Consider the following 13,794-nt stretch of genomic DNA (forward strand, 5'->3'; position numbering starts at 1 on the left):
TGGGTCTATAAAATTGGCTCTGGAGCACAATAGTTAATGTGAAATTTTGATCTATCACATGTTGATTAGGAGGATTAGTCCAATATTAGCAGACTGGAAGAAAGAAGAAAGCAAAACTTGCTGGTTGTTTATGTAGTAGTTGGATTATGTTCTAGTTGCCTATATATTATCTATGGGAGAAGCATGTTGAGTGATGGTATTTTACTGCTTGTTAAGTGCAGTTTTTTATGTTTTTTGTACAAGCAGTTTTTGATCTACTTTTTCCTCTTTTTGCTGCTGTCAAGCCATGTAAGCAGCTTCGTGTAGACCAAACAGCAGTGGCAGTGGAATGGAGTGGGGGTGTGCCCTTTCTGCCATCTGGTAAAATTTTGTAATTCATAGATGTGACATCCAGTGAACTACAAGATATTTCGTAAAACATTTTGCAGTGTGTTGCAGTACAATGCATTACAAATGCACACATCACCCTACCATCACAAATACAGGGTCTTCGGCACATGGCTTTAGTAATTTTTCTCCACATATTTGGTTGATTCTATTGCATTTTAGTGATCTTGAATGAAAATAGAACCATGTACAACGAGGGCTGGCACAGTGTATATTTTTTTCATGCTGTTCTGCTAACCCAATCTGTTCCTATGGCCTAATCCTGGGTCCTTACTGTTCCCAGTCTTAGTCTTCTCCATAGCTGAGACTGCCAATCAAATTCATTTTTATTAAATTCTGTGGCAGTCTTGTGATGGAGATACATATCCACTAATGACTAGGTGAAGGCCGCCCACCCAGTCTTCTGCTATGACCTAACACAGACTTAGGTCTTCAGAGGTGAAAGCTTAACGTGCTAACCCATTGTCATACACAGTCCCATGATTTTCAGTGTTCTACATATGCTACCAATTACTTATGCAAAATAGGGGAAAGAGGCATTGAAGCAGTTGTACTAAAAAATGTGGCCTTAGAACGTTCCAAAATAAATCATTCCTAATTTTAAATCTGTCTTTACTCAAGCGAACCCCTTCATGTGTGTAGCAATTTTATTTTATTGCATACCATATAGAAATGCCAGGAGTAGTTTAAAAATTAAGCGGACTAATCTTTCCTATAATAAATTATAGTATGAAAACATCATTAGCAGCCATAAAAAGCTTTATTCTTTTTAAAAGAAGTACACACCCCAGTTTTACTTTGATGTAGTCTACAATCTGGTATGTATTAAACACTATGTAATAATTAGGGTTACGCGAAAATCAGAATTTATGTCCCACAGCAACTTCTGATATTCCAACATTTGTTTTCATTCTGAATTTGGATGAAAAGTCGAGAAAAAAAATTTTGGTAAAAAATTTGGTATCAAAAATTTTCAATTAAAAATGTCAAAATATTTCACTTCAACATTATTGATTGAAACAAAACTTTTTGACACTCTCCAATTGAAACATTTTATTCTGGTGTGTGGAACCAAATCTAAATGTTTCATTTTGAGTCAGTTTGACATTAAACTGTATTGCCTAAGGTGCTGCAGTAATTCATGGAAGTTGCAGTTCAAGTGCTTCATGCCTTTATTCTTTCTTATGAACTGGCTCCTTGGCTGGACTACATCTCCCATGATGCACCAGAGCAATGTTACTCACATGTTTCACCATGTGGCTGAGTCAGAGGGGATACCACAGTACACCATGAGGGAGGTGGTCAAAACCAAGGAGCGCAAACCATAGAAGAGAATGAGGGAGTGAAGTACCTGAACTCCAACACCTATGGACTTAGACAGATGCAGTGTGTGTCATACTGGCCAAAAATAAGCTAGTTCATTTCAATTTTCCCCATGGAATTTTTTTTTTTTTTGTAAAAATCAAAATTTTCCCACGAAAAATGCCAATTTTGCATTTTACATTGAAAAGTCATTTTGATGAAAAATTCCCAACCAGCATTAGTAATACTACTTGTCTGCTGTTTTTAACATGTATCTTCTCTGAATTGAGTAGATGGAAGAAATAAGTCCTTCTGATAAAAGGGCCAAAGCCCACTGAAATCAACAGATACTCAAAGACCAGTGAAAGCAGTTCTGGTAAAACTTAATGGTCTAGAGGATGAAGATTACCTCATGTTGAGAATACAACACTATAAAAAAGAAAACAAACTGTTGACTGCGTGCTTTAACTCAGCTCTCATGATCCAGGTCATGTATGTAGAGTAGTTGTAGCCATGTTGGTGCCAGGATATTAGAGAGAAAAGATGAATGAGGTAATATCTTTTATTGGACCAACTTCTGCTGGTGAGGGAGACAAGCTTGTCTCTCTCACCAACAGAAATTGGTCCAATAAAAGATATTACTTCACCCACCTTGTCTCTCTATGATTCAGATCAGACATTTCATGATAGTCAATGAATGTGTGCGTTCAAGAACAAGGAGAGAGCACTTGTGTGAAGAGTCTGGGTCAGACCAAGTTCTGCAATTCAACATGATGATGTCAGACTGGGCCAAAATAATTTTCAAAACATATTTCGCAGACTTGAGATAGTCTCCTCAAATCAGGGCTATCTTGAAAATACTGAGGTGATAATCCTAGGTCTTTCTACAGCTCTCAGGTAGGATATTTACAAGACTAAAGGATGAACTCTGTGTCCATGGGTGAAAAATAAAAGTCAACCAAAGAAGAAACAAAGTGTGTGTTCCATCAGCTATCCCAGAAATAATGCTGCTGTTGTGACAAAAAGATGATAAATTGAGGAGTCAATGTCAGTTTTTTCGAGTTACTGCTGCCTAGGTTTACTGTCATGTTACAGTTGCATCTTAAGGCCCACAACTTCTAATTTCTTGTTCAACCATGCCTATAAATATTCTATACCTTCGTGACACTGACAGACCAGCTCAGGCCAAAGCCATAGGCCAATTCACTTGTGTGTGAATATCAAAGGAGTTACATGTATTAGTAGATATTCAGGCCAAGTCACTTGTGTTAGTAGAGATCAAAGGAGATGTTAATTGTATTGTTTTCACCTATCTATATCCTGTTGTTTACTATTACATTACATTTACATTGCATATACCCCCTGAAATTATGTTTACATTATGTATGCCCCTGTAATTAGATAACCCTAGATTAAAGTGTGTGTTAGTATGAGAATGAGTTCAGGTGTTCAATTCATGGAAACTAGAGAAATACCCTATTTTTTGTGATCACAAACATTTGTGTTTATGTATAACCCTGTAACTAAATTACTCAAAGAAATCTTGTGAAATGCTAATGAAGGATTTAAGGACTGTAACAGGAAATGCTAATTTCGAAGCAGGTGGTCATGGAGTGAGTAAAAACATTTGTCGCATTGTTATCTGTAAGAAGAAGCTATAAAATGGATTTAAAGGAATGATCCTTTATCTCTGGGCTGTTTGGATTCTAACATGGTGGAATAACTGAACAGAAGATCCTCAGACTTATTCTGGGTAGGACTGAAAAGACTTTTGGGAAACTGGCAGATTACTACACCTCTGCTATCATTTAGGACTTACGAACTTTGATTCACCTGTTAATGTATTTTACCTGCTTTAACCTCTCAATATCTCTAATTTCTTTTTCTTAGCTAATAAACCAATAGTTAGAGTTTAGTATAGAATGTGGTGCCTTCGTTGTTTTTGGTGTAAGAGCTGGAATACCAATTGATCTGGGGTAAGTGACTAGTCTCCTGGGACTGGGAGCAATCTGATGTGGTGTGATTTTTGGTTTATGTGACCATTATCACTAAGTCCAGTTTGTCTGGGTGGCAAGATGGAGAGCCTAAGGGGACTGTCTATGACTCCATGATAAAGCTGGTACAGTGATCCAGGAATGCACATTTGTTACTGCCTTGATGAAATCTAATTATAGAACCTACCACCAGTTTGGGCCTCTGTCCTGTTTTCTGACAGGCTGACCTGAGATTGGCACTCACAGTAGTGAGTCACTCCAGACAGCATGACACCTTCAGGTAAAGTATTGTTAACCATTAATGGGGAAAACAGATAAAGACAGCTTAAACAACATACTAGCCTGCATAGTTCTTCAGTATGCTTTGCTCCAGGCAATTAACCAGTGCTGCTCACAGAGCAAATAGCACAGATCAGAGGTTCTCAAACTGTGGTCCGAGCTCCACTCAGGTGGTCTGCGGATAGTTCCCTCTAAGGTGCGTGCCTGGACGGCCGCACACAAGAGAATGAAGGGCCATCCACCTAATTAGTGGAGCCGCGGAGGCGTGGCTTCACTAATTAGGTGCCTGGACCCTGGAGAAGACGCACATGTAAGGTGAGGTGAGAAGAGGGGGTGGGGGAATTTGGGATGTGCAGGGCTGCAGCAGCCAGAGAAAGAGAATACTTTTTCCAGCTCCAGGGCTGCGGCTGCTGGGGAGAGACCCCCCTCCTTCCCAGCTCCAGCTGAGGGGCTGCCACGGCGGGGGAGAGAGGGAGAGACACCCCCCTCTGTCTCAGCCCCAGCTCAGGGGCTGCTGCAGTGGGGGAGAGATATTTTAATATGAGTTGTGTGCTTTTATTTGTAGAACAAAAAAAGTTATTTTTTTTTTTATATAGCGCTTTTATTCAAAGCGCTTTACAATAGTTAGCTAATGGTACAAATAACATTTGAAAAGATCATTAAGTGGTCCGCAAAAAAAAAAAAGTTTGAGAACCACTGGCATAGATAACATGGATCATGCAGGTACCCAGGAAAGTAAAACATAAAAGTGAACTAAGGTGGATTTTGCGCCACCAATAGAAATAAATTATAATAAAACAGGCATAGAGCATAGAACTGGGAACCAATCACACACCAAAATGGTTTTCTAGCTACATGCAATCTTCAAATGATTTACGTTTGGAACAATCTATCTTCAGCCAAATGAAAAATGGCTAATCCTAATATCTACATACAGAGAAGCACAATAAATGTAATTTACAAGTTTCTAAAAGAATATTCTAAATGATGGAGAATCTAAAAAATAAACAAAAGCACATAAATGCCACTGATCCTGTCTTTTAAAATTCCACTAATCCTTGTACTGGAATATGTATCTGTGTCTGTCCGTCCAATGAAAAGCTCTTTTTTCCATTGAACTGATCTAGAAGAACCACACAATGAACCTGAACCAGAGCCCACTGAAATAAATGGTAGTTTCCCATTGACTTCAATAGGTTTTGGATCAGGCCCAACCTCATAATATCTAGATGTCAAAACTGGTTGTTTATTTTTAAATCTCCTGCTGCTGACCAACTGCTACGACCAAATTAAGAAATACAGTAAAAGAACTAAAAAAGGAGCCACCGTGGCTTAACAACCATGTAAAAGAAGCAGTGAGAGATAAAAAGACTTCCTTTAAAAAGTGGAAGTCAAATCCTAGTGAGGCAAATAGAAAGGAGCATAAACACTGCCAAATTAAGTGCAAGAATGTAATAAGAAAAGCCGAAGAGGAGTTTGAAGAACGGCTAGCCAAAAACTCCAAAGGTAATAACAAAATGTTTTTTAAGTACATCAGAAGCAGGAAGCCTGCTAAACAACCAGTGCGGACCCTTGATGATCGAGATACAAAAGGAGCACTTAAAGACGATAAAGTCATTGCGGAGAAACTAAATGGATTCTTTGCTTCAGTCTTCATGGCTGAGGATGTTAGGGAGGTTCCCAAACCTGAGCCGGCTTTTGTAGGTGAAAAATCTGAGGAACTGTCACAGATTGAAGTGTCACTAGAGGAGGTTTTGGAATTAATTGATAAACTTAACATTAACAAGTCACCGGGACCAGATGGCATTCACCCAAGAGTTCTGAAAGAACTCAAATGTGAAGTTGCGGAACTATTAACTAAGGTTTGTAACCTGTCCTTTAAATCGGCTTCTGTACCCAATGACTGGAAGTTAGCTAATGTAACACCAATATTTAAAAAGGGCTCTAGAGGTGATCCTGGCAATTACAGACCGGTAAGTCTAACGTCGGTACCGGGCAAATTAGTCGAAACAATAGTTAAGAATAAAATTGTCAGGCACATAGAAAAACATAAACTGTTGAGCAATAGTCAACATGGTTTCTGTAAAGGGAAATCGTGTCTTACTAATCTATTAGAGTTCTTTGAAGGGGTCAACACACATGTGGACAAGGGGGATCCAGTGGACATAGTGTACTTAGATTTCCAGAAAGCCTTTGACAAGGTCCCTCACCAAAGGCTCGTACGTAAATTAAGCTGTCATGGGATAAAAGGGAAGGTCCTTTCATGGACTGAGAACTGGTTAAACGACAGGGAACAAAGGGTAGGAATTAATGGTAAATTCTCAGAATGGAGAGGGGTAACTAGTGGTGTTCCCCAAGGGTCAGTCCTCGGACCAATCCTATTCAACTTATTCATAAATGATCTGGAGAAAGGGGTAAACAGTGAGTTGGCAAACTTTGCAGATGATACTAAACTGCTCAAGATAGTTAAGACCAAAGCAGACTGTGACGAACTTCAAAAAGATCTCACAAAACTAAGTGATTGGGCAACAAAATGGCAAATGAAATTTAATGTGGATAAATGTGAAGTAATGCACATTGGGGGAAAAAAACCCCAACTATATATACAATATGATGGGGGCTAATTTAGCTACAACAAGTCAGGAAAAAAATCTTGGAGTCATCGTGGATAGTTCTCTGAAGATGTCCACGCAGTGTGCAGAGGTGGTCAAAAAAGCAAACAGGATGTTAGGAATCATTAAAAAGGGGACAGAGAATAAGACTGAGAATATATTATTGCCCTTATATAAATCGATGGTACGCCCACATCTCGAATACTGCGTACAGATGTGGTCTCCTCATCTCAAAAAAGATATACTGGCACTAGAAAAGGTTCAGAAAAGGGCAACTAAAATGATTAGGGGTTTGGAATGGGTCCCATATGAGGAGAGATTAAAGAGGTTAGGACTCTTCAGCTTGGAAAAGAGGAGACTAAGGGGGGATATGATAGAGGTATATATAAAATCATGAGTGATGTGGAGAAAGTGGATAAGGAAAAGTTATTTACTTATTCCCATAATACAAGAACTAGGGGTCACCAAATGAAATTAATAGGCAGCAGGTTTAAAACAAATAAAAGGAAGTTCTTCTTCACACAGCGCACAGTCAACTTGTGGAACTCCTTACCTGAGGAGGTTGTGAAGGTTAGGACTATAACAGCATTTAAAAGAGAACTGGATAAATTCATGGTGGTTAAGTCCATTAATGGCTATTAGCCAGGATGGGTAAGGAATGGTTTCCCTAGCCTCTGTTTGTCAGATGGAGATGGATGGCAGGAGAGAGATCACTTGATCATTGCCTGTTAGGTTCACTCCCTCTGGGGCACCTGGCATTGGCCACTGTTGGTAGACAGGATACTGGGCTAGATGGACCTTTGGTCTGAACCAGTACGGCCGTTCTTATGTTCTTATGACCAACAGATCATGAAGATTTTTTACTGTGAACACAGTTTGCTTACTGTGCAAAGCTTACAGTTTTGGTAATACAGTCACATAGTTTCCTTAGCAAAGTCATAGTTGGCAGGAAGTGATATTCAACAAGCAGGTGGTTTTTTTGTGTGTGTGTGGTTTTTTTTGTTAATCCCCTTATCCATTTCTTTTTTTATTCAGAAAGTGGAAAGAAAATTTTATTTTTTGGCGAGTGCTACAAATCCTGAATACAGCAATTTGAGATTGCCCCTGAGCTGAGCTACAATAACACACAAACATACATTCTGGACACTGTCAAATAAAAATCTCATTTGGCCTGGAGAATAGCTTCATCTGGTACATGAGTTTTGTTATATTACTATAATTCTCAGCTAGTAAAAAATGCGTTTTTTGTAATGTCTTTTCCTAAAACTGAAAATACCATTGTCTGTCCCATGTACATATCAATAGAAGCCAAACTATTTAAGGACTAACAAAATAAGTCAAAAAGACTCAGTTAACTAACTATCTTGCCTGATCCCTGAACACATTTCCAACAATTACAGTTATCACTTAGAAATTAAGAAATTGATTAGTAAAATAAATTCACATGCAACTTCTAACCCCAACCTCCATTTCCATACCACATTGTCATCTCCCTAATCCCTTCTTTGCAAGTGAAAAAAGCAAATGAGATGGGACTTGCCATGACACAAATCCACAATATTGTACAATGTACAATCCACACATGGTGGCTTCAAGGGAAAGTCCACAGTGAAGGCTAAAAAAAGGACCTCCCTGAAGTATGTTTTCAAATAGCTCATGAGAGAGGAGAGATTATAGAAGTTTGCAGCCCACCTGTTCTCAATATACAATTTCTATTTCTGATAGTCTCTGTTCATCTCCTTCTCCCCGTGAAACTGGGCCAATGCAATCCACATGGCAGCTGGAGTAAGTCTCCTTACAACCTCTTGAGAGAAGAACAGCAGGGACACTCGATGTTCTCAGTGAATCCCTCCAATATCAGAAGCAGAGAAGAGATTCTTACAAAAAGGGAAAATCCTAAATGGCAACTGGTCATCTTCCTGCCTCTCAGAAAACAAGGAAGAGGAGGAACTCAGTCTCTGGGCTGTCACAGAGCAAGACATAGAATTTGCTTCCAATTCTTAATACTGATCAACTTCCATAGCTACTTAACCCAGAAAGATTGCAGAGCTTCTGGGAAGTAGCCTGACAGTCACAAGGGCTATTGTCACTTAGATATTGCCAACAGTCTAGAAACTATTTCAGCTCACCATTAATTAATTATACGCACTGCTGCAGCTAGACATGAAAAAAAGGCAAAAGGAAAAAGGGTATCCTTTACCAAAAAGGACACATCAGCATTAATATTAATAGGTTAAAATAAAACACAGCCGGATATCATGAATTATCCATGAGATCTGATTATATGCAATCAGATTCCAAGTGCTATAAGGTTGGGAATAGTGTCTTCAACCCAAATGGTTTTTCATTTATAAGTGCCAGCAGTAATGACCTCAGGTTATTTCATTATTAATTTGGTCTCTGTTTGATAAAATACCATGATAGTTCCACAAGATACTGATGACTCAAGTGTTCCTCATGATTAAAGATGACATTTACCTTATACAAATCACCCAAACTGGAAAAATCAGGCCAAAGGGCCACAATTCAAGGGAGAAGAACCCTTTAAAGAAAGGCATACTGCAAAGCCAATTCTTCTTGAGTAACCTACAGGGGCTCTCTCTGACAAGGCCACTGATGCAGTTTTGAAACAATCAGTTAAATGATTGTGGAGATCCAGTTCCCTGATTATTGATTGACCTATATATTTTTGGCATCAGTTATGCCCTAGAGGGACTGATTTGACAGGCAGTTAAGGTCCATGGTAAAAGTAAATTATGAAATAGCCAAGATAAGCGGGCCAACTTCCTAAGTAGATTAGTTTCTTCTGTTTATCAGAATATTTTAGGTGTTAGATCACAGGATGCAAATAGGCATCATTTTGAGAGAACAGAGTATTTCCTTATGATGATTTCCATGCCAAACAGCTAATACACACACACATATCACAACACAGCAAAATTATTAAAACATATGAAATAATCCCCTATGTCAAAGTTAATTAATCTTAAATGATAGACTATCAGGAAATAATACTGACGATCAGGATATATTCCTAGTAGGATACGTATACTAGATTTCAAGTTGAACTGTAGTTCTGGTTTAGTTCCCAAATATTAAAAGCCAAATATTGAAAGTCTGGTGTACTTTGGGCATTGGTTATGCCCCTGGTATTTAATCCAGTAGGCACTGGAGAGTTTCCCAGGATAACAAAAAAACCAGCAGGGACTGCTGTTTGGGCAGTGCTAAAGGAGCGAGTTCTGTGAAGGCAAGGTGCATTAAAGACTCTTAGAAGTAGTTCATCCTGACTTGCTTTGACCCTATCAAAATGCCCTCTTGCCTTGGCTTACACTCCTAGTGTGACTCAGGGCCCCCAGATGTGGGATCCAGACCTCTCCCTCAAGCCAGAAGTCAGAATGGGGGAGGTCAGGTCAGGAAGTAAGGAGCAGGAAAGGATACTCATGAAGCTGACAGTGGAGTCACACAGAGACATAGAACTAGAGACTGGTGGGTAGCATGAGACTATCAGCATGCTGGGAAATTTGTTGTGGCACACTTTGGAAGGCTATAAGGAAGGGTCTTATTTGATACAAGTCCTGGAGGGAACAGAAATCTAGAAGAGGAGGCTCCTTGTTGGTGGGGAGGGGAGACTAACTATCCCCCAATAAAACGCATGCAAGATAAGTCTTTAGTGTTCTAAGCATTAACATATGTATAAAGTAATTAATGCACAACTGATGCATGGCCAAAATGCTCTAGTTTCCAATTTAAAATGCTAGAGAAATGACATCAGCTGCTTGTCATTCCACTTCCCGTGACATACATTCTAGAGCTCTATTTATTCCAGTAGATGCAAAGGTCATTTAACGTTTGCTCACAACCCCCCCCAAAAAACAAAGAAAATATCTTGCACATATGCCTCAGGGCCTAAGTTTTGATTTTATGACTTGACTCTAAACAAAGAAACTAAATTTCAAAGAAAAAGTGTGACATGGTGTGTCTTATAATTTCTGTGTCACACATGCATACTGTACCTGAAGAAGTATCCACTGTGAAAAGGGAAGAAAACTCTCCTGGAACCAGCTCATATGTCACAACTCCATATATCCCTGAATCCCTGTCTGTGGCAACGACATTGATGATCTCTGTTCCTGGGTGCGTATGACTACTGATGCTTGTCACATAGCTGGCAGGGTCGAAAATAGGTTGATTATCGTTAATGTCTTCTATCTCAATACGAACAAAAGCTTGGGCACTTAGCCCACCCTGTTGAATAAACCAGAACAAAGTAAAAATCAAAGTCAGTTACAGTTAACCAAATATATGCCTCAAGGCATTGCTAGAATATAAAACAATCTACAATGAAATTGAACAAAAACATTTGTTAAAAGTAACTATGTAAAGGGCACCTATAAAAGCCACAACATTGAGTTTAAGGAGTTAACAGTATATTTAATGCAGCTCCACCGTGCTAGCTACTGCAGTAAACAAAGGGATCTATTCTCCCATGAAGGAACATGAGGTTTAAGTACAAAACTTGTTAACTCTAACAAGAGTTATCCATGTAAATCCCTTGTACTTCTTGGCACATAGGATTTCATAGTCATCACCTATTGTGCTTTCTGTGGCTTCACAGATAAAGGTCAGGCCCTTTTTCTTCAAGAACAAATGCCTCTAGCACTTGAACGAAATGAGAATCTCCGCTAGTTGTATTAGCGTTAGGGCCCCATTTCCTCTACAGACTAGCTTCTAGAGGGCAACACACAGTTCTGACAAGCCATCCAGTACACATATATATACATACACACACACACACACACACACACAAGCCCTTGGGTACTCAGAGGCACAATGGGATTGAATTCTGTAGCAGCAACCTCTATATTCCATTCCCTACGTTCCATGGCAACATTAATTTAGTCTACCGACATGAAATACTATCCATTCCCATTTCCCACACAAACACACACAACTATGGCTCATAATTTTACATCAGTGAATATTTTTAATTAACACACAATTACTTTTGAGCATAGCTTTTTTTTTTTGCTATACTTTCCCGGAAGCCTGACTCCACATCCTGGACCTTGGTCCTCCTTTCCAACCTGTGCACCCGGGAGGGCGGGGGGAGAGGAGGAGGGTAAGCCTTGCAGCTGTCGTCACTAACTCATCTCCCCAGCTCCTCAAGACTGCGCTGCTATGCTATTCTCCACTTGGCTTACACTTCTGCCTCTCACACACCCTGGCTAGAAGCCAAACTCTTGCACTGGCTCCATGGAACAATACAGGGAGCATCTACCGGTTATTAACTCAACCTTGTGGGGAAGGCAGCAGCTGCAGGCCAGTCTGAGCAAGGTAGAACTACAGAAAAATGGCAATATGGCAAATTCCATAGCAAAAATATTGAATTTTGTGCCATCTTGGAAAAAAATGAATTCTGTAGCTGCAGAATCATGGAGGCCATAGAGCCCTGACTGAGATGCACAGTCATTCACCTCTCAGCACTATTGTTTTAGGCTTCCTATAGATGTAGGAAAGCACTGCTGTATCAGTTTTGCTTTGGTTCACATTTTCAAGGTTCTCTCTACACCCATAAAGGCTACAAACATAATTTTAACAAAGCTGAGATTCTGTAGCACGATTCTGTAGCAAGAAGCCAATTGTGTGGCAGTGGAATGATGGGATATACAGATTTCTGCACATGCACTTGACAGTACATTACAACACGGCTGGAAGAAGACACTCCGTGGATACAGTGTTTGATTTTCAAAGAGTTATGCACAAAAAATGTGTACATGTAAGTTGAGTAAGTAATTATAGAGACTGCACACACACAAATTGTATACTGGCATGAACAAAGGGCAAGCTATGTTTCGTAATGCTGAATTTATGCATGATGCCACAGGAACCATGGGTGTAACTTAGATGTATATTTCTGCATGCACCATTGTGTGCCACATTTATTGAGAAAAATGTTTTGTCCTTCACAAAACTATCCAGAGTGCAGTCCAGTTACTCAGGCTGGGATTTTCACTATAGTGCAGTAGCAAGCTCAAAAAAACTGCATTCAATCTTTGGTCTGTTGACTCCATAGACTTGTACTGAATTGCTGAGATACAATAAATAAATCCATCAACAGCATTAGCTCTGTACATTTTCTCACTGAGGCTTTCGTTTTTCCATATTTTTTCACGTAGTCATGTTGTCTCTATAGCCTGGCACTGACGATGTCATGACACCGTTGTGAGGAACCTTAGTTTAAATGTATGAGGAAAATTAAGACTATAACGTAAAGTAATGAAAAATTACTTATTTGCAGTATTCTTACAATAGACTGAATCCTGATCCCACAAGCAAAGTTAAAACAGTTTAGTCCACAGATGGAGATTAGGTTGAAAATGGAATCCTTATCCCCCACCCATTTGGTGCTGTTGGGTTTTCTTTTGGGGGGGAGGGGGGACAGAGAAAGGAAAAATATGGAAAAGGGGGCAAACTTGGGAGGAGTTTAAGAACAGCAAAGTATTATGGGGATTAATTTTAAACCACTTGACCCAATCTGTGTTCTTGACTGCTAAGGAAAAATGCAGACATTTCACTCTCCAATCTAAGAAGTTCATTTTAAGGAGTTAGACTGTAAAATCTTTTTTGGAGGGAGGGAGAGGTCCATTCTGAAATATTTTTAGAAGGGTGGGACGTGAGATGGGGGAGTGTAACGGCTGGTCTACCTCACTCCTCTCTGTCCTTGTGCTAACCACTGTTGTTGACAAGCCAGTGCCTCCTTTTCCTGACCCTGAAGCATATCCATTAGACACAAGTGAAGAGAGGCTCTACTATTGTCATCACCCAGTATAATGGATGACATGCAACCCTTCTTGTTTTGATGCAGTAGAATTTCTTTAAGGTTACCCTGGCAGTGGTAATTTTTGAGAAAGATCCCTAGTGACTGGGAACAAATGGCTGCTATTTCTAACCACATGAATATGCTCCTTTATCTGTTCAGAGACAAGCATGACAGTTGATTATCCAGGAAATGAAGACTGATTTAAGCATGCCCATTGTTGAAAGAAAATTACATTTGTTAAAACATATTTCAAGCAACAGTAGAACACTGTTGTTCATTCTGCCTTTGTATTCTAGAAATATTGCTCATATAACTTCATGTCTCTCAAATGCTTAAATAACATTTTAAGTACAATTGTGCTGATTGATGGAATGGCAATAAAGTTGGGTACAAGTCACAT

General features: G+C 39.4%; 1 protein-coding gene across 1 annotated transcript in view; it reads right to left on the reverse strand.

Annotated features, from left to right (window-relative positions):
- The window catches only part of DCHS2 (dachsous cadherin-related 2), a 251,894-nt gene that overhangs the window by 93,534 nt on the left and 144,566 nt on the right, over window positions 1-13,794 (reverse strand). The window contains exon 3 of the mRNA XM_065405322.1: window positions 10,588-10,819. Within this exon, the coding sequence (XP_065261394.1) occupies window positions 10,588-10,819 (232 nt within the window). The remainder of the gene's footprint in view (window positions 1-10,587; window positions 10,820-13,794) is intronic.

This window comes from Emys orbicularis, chromosome 5 (genome assembly GCF_028017835.1).
Source record: "Emys orbicularis isolate rEmyOrb1 chromosome 5, rEmyOrb1.hap1, whole genome shotgun sequence".
NCBI classification, from domain to species: Eukaryota; Metazoa; Chordata; order Testudines; family Emydidae; genus Emys; species Emys orbicularis.